General features: G+C 57.6%; 3 protein-coding genes across 5 annotated transcripts; 1 reads left to right on the forward strand and 2 right to left on the reverse strand.

Annotated features, from left to right (window-relative positions):
* Positions 1-2,469: 2,469 nt before the first annotated feature.
* Positions 2,470-8,892, reverse strand: MOGAT3 (monoacylglycerol O-acyltransferase 3). Its single transcript, XM_034988182.1, has 11 exons — positions 8,812-8,892; positions 8,199-8,363; positions 7,824-7,999; positions 7,444-7,715; positions 6,524-6,814; positions 6,183-6,290; positions 6,026-6,096; positions 5,534-5,738; positions 5,054-5,228; positions 3,664-3,866; positions 2,470-3,573 (listed from the first exon to the last, which is right to left on the reverse strand). The coding sequence occupies exons 1-11, from the start codon at positions 8,890-8,892 to the stop codon at positions 3,419-3,421; spliced, it is 1,902 nt and encodes a 633-aa protein (XP_034844073.1). The 3' UTR covers positions 2,470-3,418.
* A 1,473-nt stretch (positions 8,893-10,365) lies between these two features.
* Positions 10,366-18,077, reverse strand: PLOD3 (procollagen-lysine,2-oxoglutarate 5-dioxygenase 3). Of its 3 annotated transcripts, none has more exons than XM_034988553.1 (19): positions 17,618-17,905; positions 17,145-17,236; positions 16,865-17,001; positions 16,591-16,754; positions 16,321-16,433; positions 16,128-16,191; positions 15,701-15,798; positions 15,354-15,455; positions 15,032-15,157; positions 14,726-14,847; positions 14,292-14,396; positions 14,070-14,195; positions 13,649-13,790; positions 13,451-13,564; positions 13,181-13,249; positions 12,613-12,717; positions 11,937-12,083; positions 11,569-11,694; positions 10,366-10,708 (listed from the first exon to the last, which is right to left on the reverse strand). In XM_034988553.1, the coding sequence occupies exons 1-19, from the start codon at positions 17,730-17,732 to the stop codon at positions 10,559-10,561; spliced, it is 2,217 nt and encodes a 738-aa protein (XP_034844444.1). In that variant the 5' UTR covers positions 17,733-17,905; the 3' UTR covers positions 10,366-10,558. The 3 variants fall into 3 exon arrangements, with proteins under 3 accessions (XP_034844444.1, XP_034844446.1, XP_034844445.1); XM_034988555.1 differs by lacking the exon at positions 10,366-10,708 and adding an exon at positions 10,797-11,210 and having other exon boundaries at positions 17,618-18,077; XM_034988554.1 differs by lacking the exon at positions 10,366-10,708 and adding an exon at positions 10,797-11,210 and having other exon boundaries at positions 13,451-13,790; positions 17,618-18,077.
* Positions 18,078-18,659: 582 nt separating this feature from the next.
* On the forward strand, positions 18,660-24,591 carry ZNHIT1 (zinc finger HIT-type containing 1). The gene is made up of 5 exons (XM_034988556.1): positions 18,660-18,758; positions 22,676-22,846; positions 23,796-23,875; positions 24,014-24,183; positions 24,296-24,591. The coding sequence occupies exons 1-5, from the start codon at positions 18,737-18,739 to the stop codon at positions 24,315-24,317; spliced, it is 465 nt and encodes a 154-aa protein (XP_034844447.1). The 5' UTR covers positions 18,660-18,736; the 3' UTR covers positions 24,318-24,591.
* The last annotated feature ends 2,801 nt before the right edge of the window (positions 24,592-27,392 follow it).

The following is a 27,392-nucleotide window of genomic DNA, read 5'->3' on the forward strand; positions in this document are numbered from 1 at the left end:
TGTGGCCATGGCTAGGAAAAGATTGTGTGGAAAGAGGTGGGCGAGATAAGAGCGACAATAACTAATGTTTGCTGAGCACCCTGCCAGGTGCCACGCTAAGCCCTTCCGTGCATACCTCATTTCGAGCTCAGCGGGGACACTGTGGTGTAGATGGGAGGATTAGAGGCAGTGCGTGAACCTGAAGGTCCGCACATGGTGAGGGCTGAGCCCTGGGAGCTGAGCTGTGACTCCTTGGTAGGAGTTCCATCCATTCTCGACTTAGGAAGGAGGGCCGAGTCAGGGATGGCTGGGAAGCCGGGCTGGGCTCTGTTTGAAAGCTACCTCGAATGCAGGGCTGAGGATTTCACACCTTCTAACAACGAGAATCCAGTGACAGTGAGGATCCAGCAGGGAGAATTACATGAAGAAAGCAGTGTTTTTCAAAGAGCATCTTGACAGCAGGAGAAGGGGTTGGATGGGAGAGAAGAGGCAAGACCTCTCTGATTGCTGAGGAGCGGCTTCTGGGAAACAGGGGACTGATGTGCAAAGAGCCATTCTGAGTGTCTCACCTGGTATCTCAATCCAGCAGGGGACAATTGTCATTGTCCAGGGGTGTCACCTTCTTTTCTTTTTTAGAAGATTTTATTTATTTGAGAGAGAGAGAGCACAAGCAGGGGGAGGGGCAGAGGCAGAGGGAGAAGCAGACTCCCTGCTGAGCAGGGAGCCCCATGCAGGGCTCAATCCCAGGACGCCGGGATCATGACCTGAGCCACCCAGGCGCCCCAGGGGTGTCATTTCCAACTCCCTCTGCCCTGCATAGTCTTGCCAAGCCCTCAGCACTGATGACACATTCTGCTTGCTGCACCCCACCCCCAAAACACACATATGGATATGGGCACCCAGTCTCTCTCCCAGAGACAGAAGCCTGATCTTGAACTTCCTGTACCTTTCTGGTTTGTGTTGTGACATCTCCTCTCACCCAGATGTCTCCACATGAAACATAATGTTCCCTCTCAATTCTCCCTCTCTCCACCGGGATCAGACATGATCACTTTCTTGAGAAACTTGCCCAGTTGTTTTCACAAGTACTGGGAGCACTTTACTCCTTTTTACTCTAGGGCCAACCCAGTCCTTACTGTGCTTCTTGGCCTCTCCTGTTTCTCTCCAGCCTCAGGCCAATCCCTCCCATCCCCTGACTCTATTGGTCTTGGATTTCAGACAGGAGAAATGACTGATGGGGAGTGAAGTCCTCTCCTCCCTCTCCCCCAGTCCTCAAAGGTCCCACTCCTCACCTACCACCCAGCCCAACCTCCCCTCCCCAGAGATAGGCATCTACCACTCACAGGGGAGAAGGGCAGGGGGGTTCTTGGAGGAAGGCCCACAGCGATCTAATCCTCATACCACCAGCTCTTGGTGGCAGGTTCTCACTAGAAGTTGATGCCTTTGTCCCTCTGGGATAGAATCCAGAGAAAAACAGTTTGGGGCACGAAGTTCCAACAAGTAGGCGATGCATTCCAGAGGTGACCAGACCAGACAATATGCACCAAGCAAGACCACATATTCCAAGTAAATGATTGAGAAGATACTCTTGAGTCCCCGACCCATGACAAAGATTGGAATTTGGACAAGAAGGAGAGAGGTGTGGGGGAAGGACTTCTGAGCTCTGCGAGCCTTACCCTGGAGGGCAAGGCTTTTCTCCACAGGATCAGTGACAAAGGTTGCAAGACTCAAAGAGGTCAGCATGCCCCAGGGTTTGGGGGACGTGTCCACCAGAGAAGTCTAATGGCTAGATGGTAGCTGACTGGATGTTCCCATTCAGGAAAGAAGGAAGGACAAGTGGCTGCATTGAGCCCAGCCTATATTCTAATGGTATCCAAGCTAAGCATGTTCCAACCTGGAGCTGTTTATTTTCCATCCCTCTTTCTACTTCCCAGCCTAGAAAAGCAATGGGATTCCTAAGGAGAAATCCTATGTCGAGTGCCATGGGCCCAAAACCAGGGACAGATGATGAGGCAGAGGAATCTAAAAGAGAATACTCTGAAGAACCCAGGAGAGCCCCCCCCCCCCGCCCCGAGGCAAAGGAATCAGCTTGGAAGGTCTGGAGGCCCAGAGAATATGAAGCTATCCTAGGACAATGTCGTCAAGAATGTTTGGGATCCTCTTTCTCCTCCTCTGCCCCATACTCCAGTCCCTAGGGTTCAGTAACAGAGGCTAGAAAGGGAGGAGGAGGTGGGGGAAGAAAGAGGTCAGCTCCATCCCCTTTCTACTCCACCTTCCCCAGCTGCCCCTTCTGGTCAAGCAGGTATTCCACTTGCTGCCCTTGCTGGAGATGGAAGGTTCCTACCCTTGGATGAAGATCCAAGTGTGGATTACTACTCACGCTACATGTCTATGTACCAACTTAAGGTGAATGAAGAAATTACCACCTGTGACCCAGATAAGTCCCGGGGCTGCTCAGATTTTCCTCCAGGAACAACAACAACAACAAAATTCTTCTACTGAATGTATTTTATAGGACAGTGGGAGACTAATACAGTTGCATTCCAATTACATTTCAGCAAGTTTTTCTGCAGTCCTGGATACAGACGCAAAGCCAGTCAGCAAACAGGACTGATGTTGTCAGGGAATGCTATGACCACATGAGGACCCTTAGACTGTCCGGTCTTACCCTCTCCTTGGACTGACACCTTGTCTGTGATGAGGAATGATGATATTTTGCCAATCTCCGTTCTAAGCCCTTACATCTTAATTCTTTGATCATCACAAGAGTCCTGTGCTTACTGAGCGACTGGGTTAATGTTGACCTAACACTGGGCTAGCAGCTGGGCTTCGTGCTGATCAAACAGGTCCCTGTTTCATTCATCTCCCAGCCACAAGGAAACATAAAGGATGGAGAGGGGTGCAGTAACAAGCTATGGACCAACGCTACCTTTTCTACCATCGGAGATCACTCCACTTCCCATATGGCCAGGAACCCTTAACCAAGCTCAGCTTTTGCTCAGGCTGACTATTCCACCATCCATCCTATCTTCTCCAGCTCACCCTGCAAAGCGAACCCCTCCCTAGAGCCACCCGCCCCAACTTAATCCCAAGGCCCTACAGCTCTTGGGGAAGCAGACACCTTCATTCACAGAGGGAGAAAGGGATCAGCAAAGGAAAGAGATGTACGCAAGGTCATGCAGCAGAATTAAGGCTTGCTGGGAGGGGAATTCCGATCCCCAATCCAAAGCAGCAGCTTCGCAGTACAGGAGAATGAGGGTGGATCATGCCTGGGCCCCCTTACCCCCAGAGCCAGGGTGCAAGCTCTGCAGGCATCAGATTCTACAACATAGTGGTGGGAGAGAAGGAGCAGTACAGAGAGGCAGTAGGTGGGGGGTCTCGGTGCCCTGGGCTGAGGGGCTCAGGGCTGGGGGCGGGGGGGGGGGGGGGGCGGCAGGGGCTAGATAAAGGTGAGGTGAGTAGAAGCTGGAACACCGCAGCTTTCCTTGTGGTCCTCGAAGAGTTGCTCCAGAGCCTCCAAATAGAGCATGTGATAGTGGTCAACTTCCTCCTCAGTGGGGTCCAGGCGCTGGGGCACTGGGATGGGGCGGCCCACTGCAGGAAGAGGAGAGACAGAGGTTGGCGGGGGAGCTCTGTTGCCCACACAGCCGACAGCAGCTTTCTTGCCTGGAGATGGGTACTCACCCACAGTGGTGATGGGCCTGGCGAAGGGCACCAGGCCCCAGGAGTTGGCCGAGAAGAGCCCGTGGCCCCAGAAGATGCAAGGAACAAAGCCCATGATTTTCTTGAAGGTGATCTGGCACATATACTGCCAGGAGTTTGTGGCAAAAACCTTAAAATTAAAGACATCGTTCTCCCCAAAGGAGTACACAGGTACTAGGGAGGCCCTGGGAAGGGACAAGGAGAGAAAAGAAGGGTGGTCAGGCCAGTGGCTTTCAGAGCATCCCAAGACAGAGCCGCAAATCCCTCCCTACTTGACCCTTGAACAACATGGGGTAAGGGGCACTGACCCCCACCCCAAAAATCCTCATATAACTTAACACTCCCCCAAAACTTAACTACTAATAGCATGGCCAATAACATAGTCAATTAACAAATATTTTGTATATGTACTATATACAGTATTCTTATAATAAAGTAAGCTAGGGGCGCCTGGGTGGCTCAGTCCGTTAAGCGCCTGCCTTCAGCTCAGGTCATGATCCCAGGGTCCTGGGATCCAGCCCCGTGTCAGGCTCTGCACTCAGCAGGGTGTCTGCTTAAGATTCTCTCTCCCTCCGCCCCTCCCCCAACTCATGCTCTTTCTCCCGCTCTCTCTCTCTCTTTCAAATAAATAAAATCTAAAAAAAAAAAAAAAATCATCAGGGGGTGCCAGGGTGGCTCAGTTGGCTGAGCGGCTAACTCTTGGTTTCAGCTCAGGTCATGATCTCAGGGTTGTGGAACCGAAACCCAAGTTGGACTCTGCACTCAGTGTGGAGTCCGCTTGAGGTTCTCTGCCTCTCCCTCTGCTCCTCCCTCCACTCACGCATGTACTTTCTCTCTCAAATAAATAAATGAATCAACTTTTAAAAAAAGGAAAATCATCAGGAAGAGAAAATACATTTACAGTACTATATTGTAAAAAAAATCCGTGTATAAGGGACCTGTTGCAGTTCAAACCCATGTTGTTCAAGGGTCAACTGTATACATTTTCTCATCAAGTCTCTGCAACTACAGCATTGTAGCAAGGTAAGTATTAGTCCTATCTCACAGAAACATGTCCAAGGTCTCGCCTTTGAGGTAGTGTCAGAAAGGGCTTTGAATCCAGGACTCCTGAGCCCAAGGTCCTGCTACTTGCACTATGATCCTGCTCTTTCAGAGAGGGCAGAAGCCTGGCAAAAGTGGGCACGGTGCTTGGCACAGAGAAAGTGCTCAAGTGTTGACATGCACCGGGGAGCACAGTGTGGGCTCTGGGGACACAGAGGCCCGGCTACAGGGACCTGGATGGGTAGGGACAAAAGAGTGTAGAGCCGCAGACACAATGTGAAGTTCTGACCATCAACAGCAGCCCCGGGCTGGGCACCTGCACCCCACTCACCCATGCCTCAGTGCCAGGCGCACGAAGCCTTTGCGATTCCGGAGAATGAGGCAGTGCTTTCCTGGGATGGCATACAGGGACTCCTGGGCACCCCCAACCATGATGATTACAGCCTGCCCGAGCCGGCGCTGTGACAGAACAAAGTCCAGGCTCCACCGGTTCACAGAACATATTCCTGCGTGTGTGAGGAGGTGGGGAACGGTCACCACGCCCTTCTGGGCTGCCTAGCCCCTCACCCACCCTTTAGTGAGCCCCACACCCCATTCCCTCCAAACCTGCCATCCCCACGCCCGTGTCGGTGTGACCTACAGTGCCTCTCCCAGCAAGGATGCAGGACATTTGCTGCAACCAGAGCTATTCACTGATGCCCACTGTGAGCCAGGCCAATGTTTAGGCCAGGTCCCTGTGGGAGGTGCGTGGGAGGCAGTCAAGGGTGGGCGGAGGGAACAGGTGCCTCATCCCACTCAGCTCGAGGCTCACCATAGGACATGATGTAGTCACGATAGATTGGGAAGTGGAAGAGGGAGGCCAGCGCTGCCGATGAGACCTGAATCCCCGGGAACTGCTTGGAGAAGTTGTTGGCCTCGGTGGAGAAATTGCAGAAGGTTCCGATGCACATGATCCCATGTGGGTGGCCACCCAGCACATAGTTCCGGTCAGGGGGCAGCTCGGCTGTTTTCACCAGCTTGGGGCAGAGGGGATTAGGTAGGATGAGGGGAAAGAGGCGTGGAAGGCAGGACACCAGCTGAAAAGAGTTGCCCTCCACCCTAACCGACTTCAGAGTTCAAGGTCCTTGAATGGAGTGCGCAGCACAGAGAGCCTACTCTGGAACACCACTCGGCAGCCCCTGCCCCATGCCCCACTGTCTGAGTTTAGGGAGCCCAGGGTGCATAGGCAGGGGTGAGTAGGGGTGGGGGTGGGGGTTGAGGAGAGGGAGGAGGAAGACTGTCTCTGTGGAGGGTAACCTGTCACCTTGATAGGATAATAATCCCTGGCGTGTTTCCACACGGCCCAGTTCCTGGTCCACTCAAAGCGCCTTCCACCTTGGGGCAGAGAGATGCTTTGAAGAATTTCTGGAGGCACCTGGCCACCATCTCCGCTCCTTGGGCACATGCCCAGCAGCACTCACCTTGGTTAGGCGTGTCCCAGTCCAGGAGGAACCACACCAAGTAGAGAACAGAGACGGACCAGAATGACGTGAAGAGGAGGAAGAGGACAAGAAGGGAGAAGAAAGGGCCTGCGGGAAAGATGACAAAGAAGAGTGCATTAGCTTTGGAAGATGGGTCATTCCATGCAGCGGCTCTCTCCTCCCCCCTCACAGATGGCTGGTGTGTACCCAGCCATCTCCCAGCCTGAACTCTGGCCCTCTCCTGGTCCCTTTGCCCTTAGGCACACAGGCAAATGGGGCCCCAGCCTTTCTCCCCCAGGTCCCTGCTCCCTTTGGGGACCCCAGGGCACCAGGCCTCTCACCCATGAAGAGGAAAGTGAGCACGTATTGGTAGGCGCTCACTACTTTTGGCCACTGTTTCTGCACGGATTCCATGGTGGGGTCGCGGCGGGCTGTGGAGACTCCTGTCCCAGTCGTTGCCCTCTGCCAGCGAGGCTCCAGGGCCCGGAGCACAAACGAAGAAGGTTGGGCTCTCCCGGGACTGCGGGTGTGTTGCGCGTGTGTGTGGATCCGGAGCCCCAGACGTCCCCAGAATAATCTTTGAACTGCAAGCGTTGGTCGGTTTGGGCTGGTCGCTGGGCGGAGCTGGGCGGCTGCAGGGAATAGGTGAGGGATATAGTGAGTGTGCCAGCCGTCCGGGAACCGATGTGGGGAGGAGGCTCAGAAGGAGCCGGGGAGCCCGCCCACCGGGTCCCAGCCGCGGGCGGGGGCCAGAAGCTCCGCTGAGACCGTGGGATCTCCAGGGCGGCCGGGCACGCCCCCGCTGCGCGCCCCGGATCTGGGTGCAGGTCTCCGGGAGGGTCAGGATCACCCGGAGGCACGGCCCCGCACAAACACGCACACATCGCAGCTCCGTTGCCACGTTTAATCCCCCCCCCCCACGGCCGCCGCGGGCACCGGGAGGGCGGGGGCGGCGCGCCCAGGCGAGGAGGGGGTGCGGGTGGGCCGGGAGGCCGTGGCGCGCCTCGCGCTGCTCGAACAGCTGCGCGAGAGCGCGTGCAGCGCGTCCACCTGCGCCCGGCTGGGCCGCGGGCTTCGCTGCACCGGGATCGGCGCCCCCACGGTGGGCAGAACGGGACGCCAGAGGGGCGGTGGTTGGGCTCTCCAGCCCGTGCCCTTCCCGCCCAGCCGCGCGACCGTCCGGGACAGCGTTCAGGGCCTGGCCGGTTGCCAAAGGGGATGAGGCGCGGCCAAGGCGTGGCCAGCAGGCAGGGACCTTCACCTCCTGGCGCCGGGAGCGCGCGGGGCCGGAGCTCCGCGGGAGCCGGTGCGCCGGCGGGGAGCCGAGGGGGCAGAGGCCGGGGCTCGCCGACGGTGTGCACGGGCGTGCGGAAAGGCAGGAGGAGGCCCAAGGGACCTGGGAACAGCGGCAGGGCCACGCTCAGCAGCGGCTGCAGCGCCTCCCGCGCGCTCCGCAACCGCGAGCCGGGAGGGTTCGGGAACTGCTGGAGGAGCTCGTTGCCCCGAAAGAGAAAGCAGGGCACCAGGGAGGCCCTGGGGGAGAGCCGAGGCGCGCCTGACTCCGGGTTTCGCCGGCGCGCCACGCTCCTCCGCGCCAGGGTAGCCCGCGAGCGTCCCGCCCGGCCACTGCGGCTTCCTCACCCTTGTTCCCGCGCCAACGCGACAAAGCCCTTCTGATTCCGGATCCACAAAATCAGCTCGCCGGCTTTTGCTTCCAGCGCTTCCAGGGGCCCTCCCGAGTCCAGGACCGCCACCCGGCCGCCCCCAGGCCGGAACAACAGACAGGCAGCCGCTGGCCTTGTCAGCGGGCACCAAAGCTGGGGGGAGGGGAGAGGGGGCCCAGATGCCTGGGTCTTTGAGAAAAGGGGGGGGAGGGTGCCAGGAAGGTAGAGCTGGGACCAGGAGCTCCCACCCCCCCACCCCAGGGATGTGGGGGGTGACACAGCAGGGACTGGGGGATCTCCCCACTTCTCACCACTACACATGATGTAGTCTGGGAAGAGAGGGAGGTAGAACCAACAAGGCAGCATGAGGAGGTGTGGCCGGAGGCCAGGTTAAGAGACTGGAGAAGCCGGTGGCCTCCGCGCAGAAGTTGCTGAAGGCCCCGGTGACCAGGACCCCGTGAGGGTGGAAGCTGAAGAGGTAGTTGCCAGAGGGATCCAGTTCGGCGGTTTTAACCAGCTGGGGGCAGAGGCAACATACTCCACTCTGACCGTGAGATTAGACTTTGGGGGGTAACCAGAGAAGAGTCTATTCCAAAGCCTTGCCCCCACCCAGCACACCACTCCTGGATGGCCTCACCAAGACAGGGACGCAATCTGGGAAATGTCTCCAGATGGCCCAGCTGCGGACCCAGGCAGATCGTCGGCCTCCTGCCCTCGGCGTGTCCCTGCTCGGCTTAGAAGAGTAAGGAGCAGCGTGGCCAGGCACACCTGGGCTGGAGGATGGAGTGGGGGATATTAAGGACCCAGGCATTTAAGTCCCCAGTTACCTGCCTCTGCCCTCTCGTCCCTGTTGGAGGCCCTCTTGCCCAGCTAATTCCTTCTCATTCCTTCAGCAGCCCCCAGAGAGCCCTGTCCTGCCTCCCTCCTGGTAACAGGGAAGCAGAGTGCCAGGTGCTGAGCCTCACCGAGCCCCAAGTAGGAGAAGACCCATCGCAGGACAGCAACCACTTGAAGACCCCGGCAAGGTGGCTGGAGGAGGCTGGCATACTGTGGAGGCACATCCCATAGGGACCACCGTGGGCTCTTAAGTACACTCCCTGTGGTCCAACCCCCTCGCCCTGACCCTTGGCCCTGGTTTGGCTCCTGTGTCCACCCCCCTTGCTGACCTGAACCCTGTACCCTTGTGAGCCCCAGCAAGAAAGGGTTAACGACTACCGGAGCTCACAGGGTTGTGACCAATAGGACCAAACAGAAATGCCCAGGGGTGTGGCCAGGAGCCTGGGAGTGAGGGTGTGTGGACCTTGGGAGGTCAGGACCTTGGGCCTCTGAGGGGCCTCTGAGGAGCTGGCTGGCAGAGGTCTGGGAAAATGGGGTGTTGCCAGGCTGGTATGTACCACGAATGGCAGGGCTCCCCACACGAGTGAGAGCAGCTAGAAACCCCTTTTTGCCCTGGTCTGGCCCCTAAGGAGTAGCTTAGGCTTCTGTGGGGAGACATTCCAGCAGGAATGGCCAGAAAGGCCAGCAATTGGCCAGCCCAAAAGGGCACACCCTCCAAGTATGCGGGGACCAGTCTTCACATGGCCGGGGCCCTCCCCAACACGGGCCAGAGCTGTGGACCCTCTCCGGGTCAGGGAATGTCATTTCTTTAGGCGAGTCTGACATACATCTTCTGTCCCATTCTCTCCTGGCATAAAATACTTTCCCACGTTCCCTCCTTCATGGCGATTTTCTGGCTAAGGTCTACCCCAGCTGTGAGCCACAAGAAGCCAGCTGTTGTTCTCATCAACCCTAACCCTGTGACAGATGCCCAGCAGGTGAGGGATGCTCAGTAAATGAGCATGGTAGGAGACAGGATGAGCCAGCATCCAATGCCACGCAGGCTGGCTCACCCTTTCTGTCCTGCCCCCTGCTTCACTCTCCTGTGGGCTGCCCCTCACCCCACCCCAGGAAGTAATGTCTCCTGTCCCTGCTCAGCCTACTTCCATCCGCAGGGAGACTGGGTGAGATGCACTGAAAAGTCTGGCCAGAGAGATGCTCAGTCCACACGGAAGGGGGACCAGTCCCACCTGTCAGGAAGGAAGGCGTCACAGAGGTTTTCCTGGGAGTCCGGGCAATAGCAAGAAAGGGGTGGATTGCATGTGAGGTGTTGGAGGCAAGAAATGCCCAAGGACCAGCAAATGGGCCCATTTGGTTTTCAAAAGGCTTCTGCAGGGGACCAGTTGGGAGAGACATTCAGGAAGGTAGGCTGGTGCTAGGACCTGCGAAGGATCAAGCTAAAGGAACATGGCCTGAGGTCCTCAGGGTGCCTCCAGGGGTTTCGCTGGCTTAGCAAGAGCTTGATGGCCCCCCAGAAGCTGGAAGACATCAGCTCTCAGGAGGTCTCACCTCTTTTTCAAGGCTACTTTCTATTCCCCTCTTCCAGGAAGCTTTCTTGGGATGACCCTCCAAGGCTTCCCTTTTCCTGATCCTCCCTGACTAAAAGCTTGGGTCCCAGAAGCCCCCCGTGTCTTCCCTTGGAACACATGCTTCCAGGGGGCCTCCCTTCCCTTAGCACTGTCCCCAGAGGCCAGCTCAGGGCTCTGCCACCCCCTTGCTTCATGCAAGGAAGAAGATGCCCTGAAGGGATGAGAGCGCGTCAGGGAGAAGAGGCTGGGGGAGGCCAGGGTGGGCTTTCACCTGAATCTAAGTGAAGCCCTGGGTGCCTGGCCCTTCTCAGGCTCCCCCGCAACCCCTAGGCAATACAGCAGAGTGAGAAATGGGATCCAGGGAAGCTTCTCGGTTCCCACGCTGCTCTACCATCTGCTTTCTGCCTTTTCCTCTCTGTTCTTTTTCTTTGGAGTAGCTCCAGGTCTTCCCTCCGCTCTGGGGGCAGGAGGGATACGGGGTCAGCAGGGAGGGGAAAGACGAACGCGGACTCACGAGTTACAAATCCTCCTTTATTGGGAGGGAGGCTGAGAAACAATAATTTATTGTATGGGGAACCCCAGAAGCCTTCTCCCCATGAATCTTTGGGGACTGTGGGGAGGGGCAAGGGGGCTCCAGGAGCTTCCTGAGAGGGCCGTGTGTTGGGGGGGGGGAGGCGACACATTCAGTCCCAGGCACGCCGAACATCCACTCAGGAAGGGAGGCGCCAGACAGACCCCCATCTCCAAGGAGGGGGGCGCAGGAAGGCACAACGGCGGGGAAGGTTTGGCAGAGTGGTTGAGTGTCAAGGGTCGACGAAGGACACCATGATGTAGCGAGTGCCCCGAGTAGTGGGCAGCCCCTCGTGGTAGTGGGTGAGGCGGCCGGGGTGCAGGAGACCCCAGCCCTTCCGTGGGGACGAGACTATGCAGTCATAGCGCAAGAAGCGACAGCCACCTCCCTGGAAGAGGACAGGGGAACGGAAGTGGACAGTGAGCAGACAGGGGGCTGGGGGGCTGGCTGCCACAGTGGGGAGGGAGGCAGGCATGGGGTTTTGGGGTGTCGGCACACAAGGGAGGCACAGGGGGGCGTGGCGAGGCACACAGCCTGGAAGAGGTCCAGGAGATGGCACCTTCGAAGTAACTAGAAACGTGAAGAGGACGTGCCGTGGGGCAGGGCAGGTGACTGAAGGGTGTGTAGGGGTCATCAGGGGGCAGGAGAGCAAAGTCCCGGGGGCTCAAGTGTGTGCATGTGCGCACGCGTGCACGTGTGGAGGGGCCCTGCTGGTGCCCTGACGCGGGAGGGCGCTCGGGGCTCACCTCATAATCCAGGCCCTTGTGGTTGAGGGCCACGTTGAGAGTGAAGGTGGACGAGTCGTGATGGGGCCGCAGAGCAGGCTGCTCATCTGGCCGGTAGCGGACCACGAAGTTCATCACTGCCCGGGTCTGTGGAGACGTGATAGGAGACACTGGAGGGATGGCCGTGAGGTCCCGGGGGCCTTCTGAGGAGGGTGGTAGGGGGAGGGCCGCGGGGGTCTCTCTACTAACTCCTCCCGGCTGCCCTTCTGCGGAAGCCCTTTCCACAAGGCTCCGGATGCTATGGGGGCTGAAACGGCGCCATGGGGAGACTTCCAGCCAGGACCCAGGTGTGGGAAGGTAGAAGCAGGGTAGCAGGAGTGGCAGCCCACCTTGGTGTGGTAGCCTGGGAACAGGCTCTCTGTCATGGGTCCCACATACGTCCTCAGCAGCTGCAGCCACTGGTCCTCATAGCCCACCTGCTTCATGTGGATGTCCACGGTGGGCACGTTCTCGTAGCCTCCTGCCAGCCTCGAGTCCTGTGGGCGGTGGGCACTGAGCCCCAACAGGGCCGCGCCAGCTTCCCCCTCCTCTTGCTCTCAGGCCTGAAAGCTTGTGTGACCCGGGTCTGGCAGCCTTGACCACTTAGCCTGACTCACTCCCCCTGGCCCTGAAGATGTTACCTCTTCTGTGAAGCCCCTCGGTCCCCCCACGTCTGGGCCAAAGCCCCGCCTGTGACTCCCACAGCATCTGGGCTGCCCGTCAGCCTTCAGGAGCAGGGCTGTTGTTACTGACTCTAGCAGGTGAGGGGCCGGAGGGCAGGGCTCGACCAGGACAGCTCAACGTGCCACATCGCCTAGGTCAGTAGCCAATGTCTGGGACCTGCGTGCCCCAGGAAGGAGTTCCTGAATGAATGCACACGCACACACACACAATTGTGCCCCCTGTAGGTCCCCCCCGGGGGTCCCCTTCTCTGCTCCCACTCTCTTGATTCCATTCCCCTCCATCACAGCCGCACCTCCCTCGCCCGGTGGCCCTCGCCTCCTCCCCTGCTCTGGCCCCTCTCACCTCGTGCCGGCCTCCTGACCACTGGCCGTAATGCTCCATTTCCTCTACCAGCTCGTCGCACATCTGGTCAGACAGCAGCGGGAACCAGTACACATCTGGGCACGGCTGAGGACCAACAGAGGAAGAACAACAGGGCCGGGGGATGCTTGCAGACCTCTCCGGAGGAGACAGGCAGCCAACCCAGGGGAGCGAAAGCAGGGAGCAGAAAGAGAAGCCGGGAGATGGGAGAAGCTGGAGGAATGGGGATCTGAGCATGGGGATGGGCCAGGAAAGGCAGGGCCGGAGAAGGTGGGAGCGGTGCAGGGGACCCAGCACAGAAGGCAGGAAGGTGCCAGAACCCCAGGTTTGGGGCTTCTTTACAAAACTGTCATTTTACCCACAACACTAATAGGCCCAATAAACAAGAAAGGATCGCTCTGATTAGCGGCAGGGCGGGGAGCCGAAGGCCTATCTGCTCGGCCTTTGCCTTTATCTGTCTGAGGTTAGTCAGTTTGGGAACCACTAATCCAGTCAGTGGACTCAGGGGCGGTGGCCACCAGGGCGGTCAGGGGTCCTGCTCGCGGCTCACCTGCTCCACAAGCCCCTCCCCTTCAAGGGCCCGGCTGTAGTTCTCATGAATGTACTGCTCCTTCCAGTCCTGGGGGAGGATGGGGAGGGGTGCGCACCTTGATGTGTGCCCTCTTCACTCCCTCCGGTCCCACCCAGGAAGCCCCAGCACCACGACCACGACCGCCTCTCCCCAGGCAGGAGCGGAGCCTGGAAGCGAGGACATGCGTGCGTGCGCCCTCCTATAGTGAAGGGCATGTCCTGTTCTCTGAGCAAGACGTTAGGCACTCACCAGGGGGTTGTCGAAGATCTGCCAGAGGTCAGGGTGCAGATGGTCGGTGTCATACCGGGAAGTGGCCAGGAGGCGGCCAAATTCGTGCTGATTGCTGAGGTGGAGGAAGATGCCCTGGCAGGCAGGGTGGGGGGGTGTGAGGAGACACGGCTGGCTGCTTCCCAGCACCCTGGCTTCGGGCGCCCGGGTCCCACTCACCTTGTCCCGCAGGCTCTTACAGAAGGCCATGTCTGGGTCAGTGTCACTGCCCGAGAACACCTCCCTCTGGGGCAGCTCTGTCCTCAGGGTCTCACCACGGATCATGTATGCCTGGGCTATGTAGGGCACATTCCACACGCCCCTGGAGGCACCCACACTGGCGTCAGCTACGTGGGTGACCCTCCCCCAAGGCTGCCCAATTCAACCCAGGAGCCCCTTCCCTCAGGGCACCCCCACTCTCCAAGCCAGAAGGTCCACCGGCTTCCCTGTCACAACACCTCAGGCTGGCTGCACTGTCAGCCCGGTTCCACAGCTGTGCCCTCGCAACTGGCGGGGCCTCGGGCGCGGTGGGGGGGGGGGGGGGCAGGCGTCTGCGGGCCCGGGCTGGAGGAGAGGGGCTGCGGCCCCCAGCAGGACTCACACTCGCTTCCGCTGCACCAGCTCCACGTAGTCCTCCGAGCGGGCATAGTACTCGTCGGGGCTCAGGGCTCCCCAGAAGTTGGACCACAGCTTCCCGTGCCTGGACAGCATGGGCGCTATCACCTTCCTGTGGACAGGCAGAGGTGAGCCCTGGGCCCCGGGAAGGAGGTGGGGACTCCCCTGAGACTATCTGGGGACCCTCTGGCCGAGCCGGGCAAGCGACCTGTTCTCTTCGATGAGGATGCGCAGGGTCTGCTGGTTGGTGATGACAGCGTCCGCATCCAGGCTCAAGTAGAAGTCGCACTCCGGGTCCTGCCGACAAGTGTCCCTGGAGGTGACAGATCAATGAACAGGGGAGCTAAAACAGGAGCAGGCGGGGGGAGGAGGGGACTGTGTGGCAGACAGGAGAACGCCCCCCCCCACCTGCAGAGGAGGGGAAGAAGAAAGCGGGTAGAAGCACCGGGAGGAGAGGAGGAAGACTACGGGGGGAGGGGGGGTGTGCTTGCTTCCCCCAGACCCCGAGGTTCTCCTGGCTGGGGGGTGCCCCCGTGGAGGCTGACCCAAGCTGCATGGCACATGGAGAGGGAAGGGGTTGGGTGCAGTGGCTGGCAGCACCTCTCGGCCCTCACCCGTCCTCCCCGCCCAGTGCTCACTCACATGGCCATGTCCCTGGCCTCGCCTGGCGTCAGGGCCTCCTCCGGCCCCACCAGCTTCACAGCTGAGAAGTGGTCCTGGAGCTGCGGCCAGGAGTCTGCAATGTGGGGCTCGTGGTACACCTCCTGGAGACGGTGGGGGGTGGTGGGGGGTGGAGAGGGCAGAAAAGATGGCGCCCGAGGCCCAGAAGGGGGAAGGTGGTGAGAGAAAGGGTGTAGGAAGGAGTCTGGGTGGGTGGCAGGTCCAGTCGGGGCAGGGGCAGAGTCCCCTGGGAGGGCGCACAAGGGAGAGGTTGCTGGGGTTTCTCACATTGTTATGCAGGAAGAGGGTGACCCTGTCGGGGGGGTAGTCCAGGAGGAACAGCCGCTGCAGGAAGCGGGGCAGGAACGGGGTAGGTTGTTCTACAAACACAGCCAGAAGCACCCGGGGGGGAGGCTGGAAGATATGACACGATGGGGCTCAGAGGACAGCCCAGGCCCCCAAACTGGTGTGTCCTCCACCACCCTGCCAGGTTGGGAGTCCCCAGGAGCTCTGGCCCATGTGTTGCCGCCCAGCATGCTCTCCCTGCGCCCTCTGCTTCAGTGCCTGGTCCTGCCCACGCCCCCCCCGCCCCTCCCGCCCCCCTCCTCACCTGCCCCCCCGGGAGTGTCCTCCGGTCCTGGCCGCAGAACCCACAGCCTCCCTGGGGAGTCCAGCCATTAGGGACGTAGTTTCCCAGGTAATTCAGCTGGAGCTGTTGGGAGAGGCAGTGAGAGGAGGAAGCAAAGGAGTCCAGAGGCAGAGGTGAGGAGGGTCAGGTGGACAGGCAGGGGACAGGGCAGGGAGGGGAGAGATGGACACTTAGAACCTCTCCCGGCACCTCTGCCGCTGGGGCTGGGGAGGACTGGCTGCTTGGAAGGGCTAGAGGTACGCAGGGGCGGGGACCAGGTCTGACTGGGGCAGGGGTGGGGGGGCTGAGGGCATAAACCATCGGAGCACCTTAGTGGGACCGTTCCCATGGACCACGACGGGAAGTGTGTCATAGGCCACATTCCGGATGCGCACACGATTCCGATCAAACTTTAAAACCACCTCATCTGGGGAAGAAAAGCCCAGCTTTAGACTCTTTTCCTCTCACAGCTGCCAAGCAACAGATGCTTCTAAACATGGAGTGGGGCGGGGAGCCCATCCTTCTCCAGAGGATGAAGGACTGTGGCTCTAGGGGGCGGGGAGCGGCCACCGTCTCTCTCTTGAGGGTACTGACCAGACTCCCGCCACCCTGGGGAGCTCCACCCTACTACCCGGGTGACCTGGGCAAGTCACCAGCCCCTCAGGGAGGCATTTTCCTCCCCCGCAACAGGTGGCCCTCCCTTTGTAGGATTGTTGTGTTAAATAGAATCACAGAAGTAGAGCCCTTTTTCCTCACCTAAAGCCCCATTGAGGTTCTGAAAGATCCGGGATTTATGATCCAGATTAAGGCTGAGTTTCTCCTGGATGGGATGAGATGGGGTGGGCCATCATTTCCCACTCTTTCTACAGCCTCCCTAAAGCCCCATCCCCCTCATCTGCCCTTCAGCCCACATGGAGTTGCAAGTGCCCCCTCCACCGCTGCTCCCTACCCTAAGCCCAGGGTCCAGGTAGAGTCGCGTATAGAACAGCTGGTCATCATCGTCATCCTTGTACTTCCACTGGCGGACGACTTGGTGGACGGTGGGGGCAAAGCCAATGAATCCTGTCGGGGTGGGCGGGTGCTGACTCCAAGACTCTCGGGGTCCCAGGGACCCGTTCCCACTCCCCCTCTCTAGTCCTCGGGCCCCTGGAATGCTCCATGCCCCCCCCCCCTTGCCCCCCCCCCCCCCCCCCCCCGCCTTGGGCACTCTGCCACTCACCACCAGAGTTGAGGAAGCGCTTCCCCGTGCCCACCTCAGGGTACTGCTCTGCCAGGCCCCACTCGGGCCAGCAGAAGCCCTCCGCAGAGAAGAGCAGGCGGCTGCCACTCTGGACGAACTTCTTCAGCAGCTCCGAGGGGCTGCCAGCCAGAATCACGTCGTAGCTGGGTGAGGAAGAGGGGGCGTGAACGGGACGCGCCACGAGGAACCTCGGGCTCCTCACCCCCTCCTCCTGCTTGCCCCTCCCCCTGCTCCCCATCCGCAGTCCCTTTACCTGTCCACAAACATGATGACCATATCCTCCCGGTCTGCGTATTTCCCCATCTCCTTCTTCAGCCACCTGACCTTCTGTCCTCCACCAACCGTTCGGGCCACATCACCCCCTCGCCACTCCTCTCCCAGGCCCAGGGTCTGTCGGGGAGACCCGCCATCAGCCGGCGGGATGGGCCCTCCCGACCAGGCTCACCGTGGGGCCCCAGGCATCCAGCCCTCAGCCCACTCCTCCCGCCCCTCCTCTCCCGCCCCTCCTCTCCTCCCGCCCCTCCTCTCCTCACCCGCACTGTGTAGTTGAAGAACTCCGCGGACCGCAGGAAACGCCGGTATCCTTCCGTCTCGGCTGTGGCCACCGTGATCACCAGCAGCTTTTCTGTCACCAGCCGGGAATCGGCGCTCGGGACCCACTCAACCCAGCTCACCGCCCCCCGCGCTCCGCTCACCGCAGACCCCCTTGCCCTCCCTCCGACTCTGCTCCTGTCCTCTTTTTGTCCGATTCTCTCTTAAACTCTTCGCAACCGGGGGAACTTTGGCCCCAGGGGAGAGCTGCATGGGAGTAACACCCAGGAATTCGGGGTCAGTTCACATGTAGTCTGGAAACCCCAGCCCAGGGTGGGGAGGGCCGCGTGATTCGCCCTGTGGGGGGCGCACGGCGTGAGAGAGGCGGGCCACCCCCTCCAGGCCGCGACCCCTTCCCCGGCCCCGCGGGCAGGCACGCGAACCCGGCACCCAGTCGGGCTCCCGGGGCTCTCACCTGGGTTGACCGGGTCGCTGCCCCGGGGACGGTCGGAGGCCGAGGTCGCAGGCGGCGGCGGCAGGAGCAGCAGGAGCCCCAGCAGGAGCCGGAGTCCCGGGCCGGAGGAGGCCATGGCGGGGAGCGGGCGGAGACGGCACACAGGCCCGCAGGGCTCTGGGGCCGTGCGCCGAGATCCCAACTCCGGGGAGGGGCTCTGGGAAGAGGGACGGGGGCTGCGGGGCGGCCAGCCGCGAGGAGGAGCAGGGACAGGGCGCCGCCCTGGAAAAAAGGCGTAGCCCGAGGCTACTGAGAACTCGCGGAGCGGGCGCCGCAGACAAGGCGAGGATTGTCCCCGGGCGTGAGCGCGCGGGCTGCGCGGAGCCAGCTGAGGGGGCGCCCGGCCGGGAAGCGGGGGAGGGGCGGGGGCTCGGGCCAGCGATCCGGAGCCCAGGACTTTGGTGAGAGCCAGCCCGGCGCAGCGCCTCCTGACACGTGAGGAAACTGAAACCCGGAGAGGGGAAGTGACCCCCTGCAGCTCGGCCGGGATGCGGAGGCGGGTCTTTGCCACACCCCTGCACGGAGCTGCGGGGCGGAAGGCTGGGAGAGCGCGGCGGTGGGGGCGCGCAGAGTGGGGACGAGTGGAGGAGCGGGCGGCAAGGAGGGAGAAGGCCGAGGAGTCAGCGGCCCCAGAGGCGCTGGGGGTTGAGGTTTCGGCAGAGGGTCCCCGGGGCCTCTCGGATTGCCCACTCAAGCCTGCCCACTTTGGTAGTCCAGCCCATCATCTCTACCTCCCCCGGGAGAAACTCCAGGGGTTGCCTTTGTGATGGTGGCAGCTTCAGAAGCACGAGAGGAAAATGACATTTCTCAAAAGACCACTGGCACCACCTCTTTAAAGTGATCCATTTCGGGGGTCCCACAAAATACACAACTACGCTCAGGCCGGAAGTGGTTTTGCCCCTATAAAATATGGCGGAAAGCTTGCTCGTCTCCTGGGCAACACCACGTAAAGTGCGGACGCATAGGAATTCCATTGGGTTTGCTCTGCGCGCGCGCTGCCGGAAGTGATGTCACCCCCTCCCGCAGCGGGTCGTTTAGCGCGCGTGCGCAGTAGGCTCTTCCGTCAGCTGTGTTGTGGAAATGGTGGAGAAGAAAACCTCCGGTATGTGAGCCCCTGGGACGTTGGCCCCCTACCTCCTCCCAGACCCGACCCTGGCCTAGGGGGTTCTCACCCAGTTATTAATCTTAATCCCTTCCCCCGCCCTCGGGTCCTGGCGTCGGGGTAGCCCCTTAGGCCATCCATTCATGTGGTATTGATGCCCGCTCCATGCCTGCGCTGGGGATGGAGAGAGGAAAAAGGTCCCCATCATCCAGAAGCTGGCTCTCTGGGATGGGGACAGACACGCAGGCCTGCCTGCATTTCAGAGTGATACGTGCGACGGCAGAGGGGTGCATAGCTCCTGGGCGCGGGGAGGAGTGGCACCTAACTTGGCTTCTGGGACCGAGGGGACAGGGAAGGCTTGGAGGGAGAAAAAAATGCTTGGATTGAATCTTGAGAGTCGAGTCACGGTTTCGCTCAGTGCAGGTGCGCCGAGGCTCATTCCCGGCAGCGTGAACCGCGCGTGCAAAGGCAGGAGAGCGAGAAAAAGCAAGTCTCTTAGGAAGCCACGTTCACAGTTCGGGGCTTGTGGAGGAATAGTAGGAGAGTCTGGAGGGCTGGGGAGGGGTGCACTTGAAAGGCATTCTGTACACAGCCGGAGAGTTTCAGTTCTGTGGAGAACCACCAAACGGCTCTTTTAAGGCAGGGGCATAACCGAGACAGATATATCTTTTAGAAAGGCAGTTCTGGCTTCAGTACGGAGCAGCACTGTACGGTGGAACTTTCTAGAATGGTAGGAATGGTCTTAATCAGCACTGTTTAGCATGGCAGGCTTTAGCCACATGTGGCTTTTGAGCACGTGAAATGTGGCTAGTGCCACCGAGGAACTGAATTTTTTTTTTTTTAAGATTTTATTTATTTATTTGACAGAGACAGAGATAGCGAGAGCAGGAACACAAGCAGCGGGAGTGGGAGAGGGAGAGCAGGCTTCCCGCCGAGGAGGGAACCCGATGTGGGACTCGATCCCGGAACCCTGGGATCATGACCTGAGCCGAAGGCAGACGCCCAACGACTGAGCCACCCAGGCGCCCGAGGAACTGAATTTTACATTTTATTTAATCTTACTTAATCTACATCGAATTTGAATGACCACGTGAGAGTCGTGGCAACCTTATTGTACAGCACAGGTGTAGAGGCTGGAAGGCCAGTTAGGGAAGGATGGAGTAGTTTAGTCTCCCCCTCCCCCCACCAAGAAGAGATGTGGGTGGAACACTCAGCCAGATTGACTTTAATCAATCCAATCATGTCAGTCCTTTCTCTTTTTAAAGATTATTTATTTATTTATTTGAGAGAGAGAGTGAGAGAGAGAGCACAAGAGCGGGGAGCGGGAGAGGGAGAAGCAGACTCCCTGCTGAGCAGGTAGCCCAATGCGGGACTCGATCCCGGGACTCCAGGATCATGACCTGAGCCGAAGGCAGTCGCTTAACCAACTGAGCCACCCAGGCACCCTCCAATCATGTCAGTCCTTTCTTAAAAGGACTCTTTGCTGGATCTCCGTTTTTCTCACTGTAAATCCCCAAATCCAAATTCCTTTAGATACTTAAAGGTAAGATTTTTAATGGTCTGCCTGACATTATATCCACAGTCTCCCCCCACCCCACCCCAGCATACTTTATATAGCAGCCCTTCTGAGCTTTTTATAATTTATTGAAGGCACCACGGTCTCCCATCCAAGCTTTCTCTCATGCTGGTACAAAGGCCTGACACACCCTTCCCTCTTCCCCAACCAAGCTAACATCTATTCCTCAGTCAGATCTCAACCTAGACTTTCTTTCCTCTGGAAAATCTTCTGACTACACCAAGGCCAAGTTAGGTGTTTCTGGCATGTGCTCTAAAGCACTTTGTACTTCCTTGTGCGAGCATATACTATGCTGTACTCTGTGTGTTTATTTGATCATTTGTATTCCCCACCTGACTGTAAGCTCATGTATTCCCAGGGCCTAGCGCACTGCTGGGCACTTGGAGGGGAGGCAGTATGCAGGGATCCAGAGCTGGGCAGTTCTGGATCAGAATTCTGACCAACCACATACTAGCTATGTGAGCTTTGGACACGCTTCTTAACCTTTGAACTTCAGTAAGCTGGGGATGATAATCTCTCTCTCATAAGGTTGATAAAGGGTTAAAGCTCTTACACAAAGAGCTTAGTGTAGATGCTATTACTATGATTGCAGGCACTCAGTAAGTATTTGTTGAATGAATAGATATTTTGTGTAGAATTATCAGACCCTGATAAAGAGAGATAAAGAGAGAGGTTTAAAATAACTCCTGGGTTTCTTGTTTAGGATGTCTGTGTAGATGGTTCCATTTACTTAAAGAGTGTACAGGAGGAGGGGCGCCTGGGTGGCTCAGTTGGTTAGGCAACTGCCTTCGGCTCAGGTCATGATCCTGGGGTCCCGGGATCGAGTCCCACATCGGGCTCCCTGCTCGGCAGGGAGTCTGCTTCTCCCTCTGACCCTCCTTCCTCTCATGCTCTCTGTCTCTCATTCTCTCTCTCTCAAATAAATAAATAAAATCTTAAAAAAAAAAAAAGGCATTTAAAAAAATAAAAGAGTGTACAGGAGGAGAAACGGACTTGGATGGGAAGATTTTAAATTTTGAGCTACAGCGTCAGTGGGGCCATCTCTGGCTACTCTTCTAAGCCTCTCATGTGGCCTACTCTCTCCCTGCTAAGAAGAGGGCTGTCCCCATCTCTTTCTCCATCTTTTTACTCTTCCTGGGATTTAAACCCCAAACATGGGGCTCTAACTCTCACCCAAAAGCGAATGACACCAAAAGTGGTGCTGTCAATTTTGAACTTTCTCCTGAGCCCCACAACTGTTGGCTGTTCAGTCAGCTGTAGGAAATCACCTGCTGACCTCACCGTTTTAAATCTCTCTCTTATTACCATTCCAGTTGTTCACTGGGGTCTGTTAATTCTGCACAAAATATCTCTTTATTAAACGCATATTCGGGGGCGCCTGGGTAGCTCAGTTGTTAAGCGTCTGCCTTCGGCTCAGGTCATGATCTCAGGATTCTGGGATCGAGCCCTGCATCCGGCTCCCTGCTCCACGGCAAGCCTGCTTCTCTCTCTCCCACCGCCCCTGCTTGCGTTCCCTCTCTTGCTGTGTCTCTCTCTGTCAAATAAATAAATAAAATCTTTTTAAAAAACGCATATTCATTGAGTGTCTATAACCATAAGGAAAACCTGCAGTCATGTCAAGGAAGCAAATGAGAGCATTCTTTCCACCCAAGGGAAATAATCGGTACAGTCTCAAGGTGTCTTAAAAGGAGGATTGTAGAAATACACACTGGATTTGGTCCTATGAGGTCACTGGGGTCCTGAATGTGAATGGTTTCCACTGAATGGGAGTCAGTTTGCTGGGGGTTGAGGAGTGGATGGGAGATGAAGAAATGAAACATCCCATGGATCATTCTCTCAAAGATGAGTCACTGTGATGTTGGGTTGACATGTGAGAGTTTGGCAGGTTTTTCCAGTGAAAGGAAAATACCTGTGGGGGAAGAGGGGTTGAAGATGCAGGAGGGAGGGAAGGACTCGAGTTGGAGGTGAAGGGTCGGGTTTAGCAGTGGGACTTGGTGTGTGTGTGGGGGTGCATCCACTTGGAACAGAGGGAAGGTGGGTGCCCATACATTTATATTTGAGGGTGGGCTGAAAGATGAGCTTCTCTACATGTGGCCCGTGTCCTTTGTGGCAGGAAATGGGGTTGCCGAGGATGAAGGCGGGATGCATTAAAGTCCCAGTGGAGGCAGGAAGCCCAGAGTGTATCGTGGTCCCCGTCTGCATGGTTGTGTGATTTCTGCCAGCTGTGAGAGGTCTCCAGGAGGCATTTCGTTGGTTGGGTCTGGGGATTGGGAGGAGAGGCTGAGGCCACCCTAGCTTCTCTCCTCCTGTGCCCCCATGATTCTGGCTCTGCCCCATCCAGTTCGCTCCCAGGACCCTGGACAGCGGCGGGTGCTAGACAGGGCCGCGCGACAGCGCCGCATCAACAGGCAGCTCGAGGCCTTGGAGAATGACAACTTCCAGGACGACCCCCATGCAGGACTCCCCCAGCTCGGCAAGAGGCTGCCTCAGTTTGATGATGATGCAGACACCGGTGAGGCGGGTGGAGGAGGAGGAAGGGCGGGAGGAAGTGGGAGGAGTCTGCCCAGCTCAGGACTGTAGAAGGACATCGGGCTGGGGGGTGGGCAGGTGACAGGGGAGCTCCTCTGGCTCTGCCTGGGCCTGGCTCCTGCGGCGGTGAGCCAGCCGCTCTCCCCTCTCTGCCTCTGCTTCCTCTAGCAGATGGAGAATACAGCACATGGAGGAGCTGAGCTCCCAGAGCCCTTCCAGCTCTGACACAAAGCCTTAGGGGGGCATGAGATGTGTGTAGGTGCTGGTTGGAGAAGTGAGGGGAGGGACACACATGGGAGGAAGAGGCCGACTTGGAACCCAGGGGAGCACGTGGGCAGGCAGTGGACTCATGGGTGTCGGGAATGAGGGTGCAGAGAAAGATGGGGTTTTTCTTGGCATGTGCCAAGTTGACCTTTGAACAGCACGGGTTTGAACTGTGCAGGTCCACTTGTACGTGGGTTTTTTATAGTCCTGTCCTATAAATGTCTTTTCTCTCCCTTATGATTTTCTTTTCTTTTTTTTAAAGATTTTATTTATTTGACAGAGAGAGAGACAGCAAGAGAGGGAACACAAGCGGAGGGAGTGGGAGAGGGAGAAGCAGGCTCCCAGCCGAGCAGGGAGCCCGATGCGGGCTTGATCCCAGGATCCTTAACGACTGAGCCACCCAGGCGCCCCTCCCTTATGATTTTCTTAATATTTTGTTTTCTCTAGCTTTGTTGTAAGAATACAGTCTATAATACATATAACGTATACAGTTTGTGTTAACCGCCTGTTTATTGTTATCAGTAAGGCTTCTGGTCAATAGTAGGCTATTTGGAGTTGTTTTGGGGGAGCTGAAAATTACACACAGATTTCTAACTGTGTGGAGGAGGTTGGCACCCCTAACCCCTTCGTCGTTCAAGGGGTAAACTGTAATTGCCCTTCCTTTGTAGGAAAGAAAAAGAAGAAAACTCGAGGCGATCATTTTAAACTTCGCTTCCGAAAGAATTTTCAGGCCTTGCTGGAGGAGCAGGTGAGGGGGGGAGGGGCTGGCCCAGCGAGTGGGAGGGCCCCACAGGGAAGAAATGAGCCCATAGAGGTCCTGGTCCTGGGTGGGTGTTTGGTATATGGGTGGGCAAGGAGTTGTGGACCCTTCCCCTTGTCTCGGCAGAACCTGAGTATGGCCGAGGGCCCCAACTACCTGACAGCCTGTGCAGGACCCCCCTCCCGGCCCCAGCGCCCCTTCTGTGCCGTCTGCGGCTTCCCCTCCCCCTACACGTGTGTCAGCTGTGGTGCCCGATACTGCACCGTGCGCTGTCTGGGAACCCACCAGGAGACCAGGTGAGCTCGGAACACCCCCTCCTCTCCCCTCTCCCCGAGGCCCACATCCTCTCCCTTGTAGCCCCGAGGGCCCCCAGACCCTCTCCTCATCCTGGGCTTCCTCTGCCTGCAGGTGCTTGAAGTGGACTGTGTGAGCCTGGGCGTCCCCGGAGGAGAGGGCCTTCTGCGCATCACCCCAGCCTCGGAGAGGGCTTGGCCAAAGGCAGAGGTGCTCTTCTGGACCTAGAGAGGAGCTGTTCGCTCACCCAACAGAGCTGTCTCTGACCTGCCAGGGAAGAGCAGTCTTACTCCTTACTCCCAGGGACTGTGTGCAGGGAAGTGGGCTGGGCCCTCAGCGTGCTGTTGTAATAAAAGGTTTCATACCAGGAGGAGCCTGTTTGGTCACAGGTCTCCTGTCCTGCTCACTGCTCTGTGGCTTTTCCTTCTATCTGTCAGTCACCCCTCCCATGGTCTGCCTATCTGACCGTGGAAGATTTTATCCCATTCTCCTGCATCGCCCGTCTCTGCATTTGTTGGCTGCCGCTTGTTGTCATTTTTTGGTGATTTATTGAGTGTGTTTGCTTTTGCTTTTTGTTTCTCTAGTTCTTCTGAGTATCACTTGAGTGCCGCCAGGACTGGGTGACAGGGAAGTAGAGTGAGCTTTGGGGACGGGGGTAGAATGATACTGTGGAAGGAGCCAGCCCTGGCTTCGTCCTCTGGTCTTTAACCCAATGGAGAGAGCGACCCTTGTCCTTGGTGCCGCCGGTCTGAGGAGCAGTTGTCCCAAGGAGGCTGTTCTTACCGGGGACTGCAGTGTGTGAAATTATTAGTATCAGAGAAAACCCAGAAATTTCTGGGAAGCATGGGGGAATTCACGATATAGAGGCCTCTGTTCTTGGTGGCCCTGGATGCTGTAATTCTTTTCTTTTTTTCCTAAGATTTTATTTATTTATTTGAGCGAGAGAATGAGCATGGGAAGGGGCAGAGGGAGAAGCAGACTCCCTGCTGAGCTTAGAGCCCGACACAGGGCTCGATCTGAGGACCCTGAGATCATGACCTGGTGGAAGTCGGACACTTAACCGACTGAACCACCCAGGGGGCTCTGGATGCTGTAATTCTTACGTGGTATTAAAGCTTCTTACACTCATGCCTACTCCAAGTGGACTGCAAGCTATAAGCTCATAAAGCCCCTTGGAGTTGCTGTCTTAAGGCCCTGTACCCCGCTCGAACATAGCAAAGCAGATGCTTAGGACGTATTTGTTGTACTTGTTGAACAAATGACCTCAATAAGATATTAATGGGATCCAGCAAATTCCATGTTAGGCACCTTCGTGGGCTCTTCTCCCCGCTCTTGGTGCTTTACAACAGCTGGCCCAGATGTTCCCAGTGTCTTCCTTGCCCTTTCTCTGGAGACTTGAGGTTGGGTCAGAGGTGTTGGGGACAGCTCCAAGTCTGATGGTGAGGACACGGTTTGGGGACAGTCCCAAGTTGGTGGTTTTAAAAGATGGCTGTACATTTTCTGACTGTCCTTTCATCAAAAGGTAGGGTCTTTGTCCCCTTCCCCCGGGATTGGGGCAGAACTGTGACTGCTTCAACCAGTAGAGGGTGGCAGAATTGAGACCATGTGACATTCAAGGATGGGTATTAAAAGGTAGGGAAGCTTCTGCCTCGTCAACTGGGAAAATTGTCCTTCCGGATCCCTCCGTCACCGTGTGAGAAATCCAGCCATCCTGAAGCTGCCACGCCACGAGGCACCCGGATTGCACGGGGGAGCCACACGCAGGTGCCGCCGCCGCCAGAGCCAGCCGAGCCAGGCCCTCACGCCACCCCAGCCCAGGCTTCCCTCATGGGAGTGAAGACCCCTCCAGAAGACTCCGACTGCCAGGCATCAGATCCCCGTCAGCCGTTGGAGGCTTCCTGGCCGTGTCCTCAACATCACGGAGCAGACACAAGCCAGCTCTGCTACGCCCCAGAGGCCTGACCTACAGCATCCGTGTGTATAATCAAGTGGTTCATGCCACTGCGTCTCGGGATGGTTATTATGCAGCAGTAGTAACTGGGACACCAGGAGTCCGGTTTGCTGGCTTCCGACTTCTGGCCTAAATTTATTGTCTCTCCCGTGAAGGGAAACTTTCCTGGGTCCTAAACTTTCAGTTTTCCTCTCCATCAGGAAGTACATGCAAGCAAGAAAACAGAAAAAAAAAAAAAAGGAGGAAGGAAGGAAAGAAGGGAGGGGAATAAAAGACTATGTCTTGGCTGAGAAACGCCATCAGCACTCGCTGTGATCACCTGCATTGGACTTCCTGTCAGATTTGCACTGAGCACGATCTCTTTGGTTTATTTCCTAAATCCGCTGGGTTTGTTCCATATTTTGCTGTAACAAAAAGAATCACGTAGGTTCTGCCTGGTGTAAGATTTGCCTACTCGGTGACACACTCAGGCTTGCCAGCTGACCTTGATAGGACAGAACCAGACCCACGGGCTCCTCGTTGCTCTGACGCCAGGGGGCTCCAGGAGTCCTCCATTGACATTCTCTGGGAAGGGTCTCTGGACCCCCACTTAAAACAAGGAAAGCCTTGAACAGTTCTCGCCAGCTTCCTACGTGCTGGGGAGATTGGTCTCTACCTTGGGAGACACCGGGTCTCTGGGAAATGAACAGGGTGCCAAAAGCGTGTAGAGGCTGGTCCCAGTGTCCAGTGAGGGAGCAGCACAGCCTCCTGGGCGCACAGGGGGCAGGAGAGGTTGATTCTAGAGCCTGGGGGCTCACTCCTACAGCCCTCAATGAGAGTTGAATTTGGTTGGATTAGTTTGGAAAGGCCAGAATTCTGCGAAGCAGGCCAGGTGTGTCTTCAGTCTTGGGCAAATCCTGGTCCTACTGGTCCTACTGTTTCCTAACTGCATAGCTCGGACAGGTCGCTTACAGGTCACTCTTTCTTAGAGCCACCACCCCGATAGTGGGAGGATTAAACGGGACAGTGCGCCCAGCCCAGTGCCTGGCATTTGGAAAGTTCTCAGTCAGTGGCAGCCGTTGACATGATTGCCTAAGACCTCCAGCAGTTTGTTGTCGAGCCTTGTGACGGCCTGTTCCTCCGAAGACTGGACATTCCTCGCCGTAGCCCGAGCACCTAACACGGCAACCCGCTGCTTACATTTCTCTCGGCTCCTAGCTTGTGAGTTCTTTGGGGGCAGGAGCCGTGTCTTGGCGCCACACTAGCTTATAGCAAAGAAGG

Source organism: Mirounga leonina, unplaced genomic scaffold (assembly GCF_011800145.1).
Source record: "Mirounga leonina isolate KUSES-001 unplaced genomic scaffold, KU_Mleo_1.0 Mir_454, whole genome shotgun sequence".
NCBI classification, from domain to species: domain Eukaryota; kingdom Metazoa; phylum Chordata; class Mammalia; order Carnivora; family Phocidae; genus Mirounga; species Mirounga leonina.

Coding starts and splice junctions, on each gene's coding strand:
- PLOD3 (XM_034988554.1), bottom strand. CDS start 17,732: ATGGCCTCCTCCGGCCCGGGACTCCGGCTCCTGCTGGGGCTCCTGCTG. Junction 17,237..17,617: donor CAGCGACCCGGTCAACCCAG/GTGAGAGCCCCG, acceptor GGCTGGTGACAG/AAAAGCTGCTGGTGATCACG. Junction 13,791..14,069: donor CTGGTGCAGCGGAAGCGAGT/GTGAGTCCTGCT, acceptor GGGTGCCTCCAG/GGGCGTGTGGAATGTGCCCT.
- ZNHIT1 (XM_034988556.1), top strand. CDS start 18,737: ATGGTGGAGAAGAAAACCTCCG. Junction 18,759..22,675: donor GGTGGAGAAGAAAACCTCCG/GTATGTGAGCCC, acceptor TGCCCCATCCAG/TTCGCTCCCAGGACCCTGGA. Junction 23,876..24,013: donor AGGCCTTGCTGGAGGAGCAG/GTGAGGGGGGGA, acceptor TTGTCTCGGCAG/AACCTGAGTATGGCCGAGGG.
- MOGAT3 (XM_034988182.1), bottom strand. CDS start 8,892: ATGCCAGCCTCCTCCAGCCACCTTGCCGGGGTCTTCAAGTGGTTGCTG. Junction 8,000..8,198: donor CTCCTCATGCTGCCTTGTTG/GTTCTACCTCCC, acceptor CCCTCCCCCCAG/CTTTGGTGCCCGCTGACAAG. Junction 6,815..7,443: donor CGCGCTCCCGGCGCCAGGAG/GTGAAGGTCCCT, acceptor TATTCCCTGCAG/CCGCCCAGCTCCGCCCAGCG.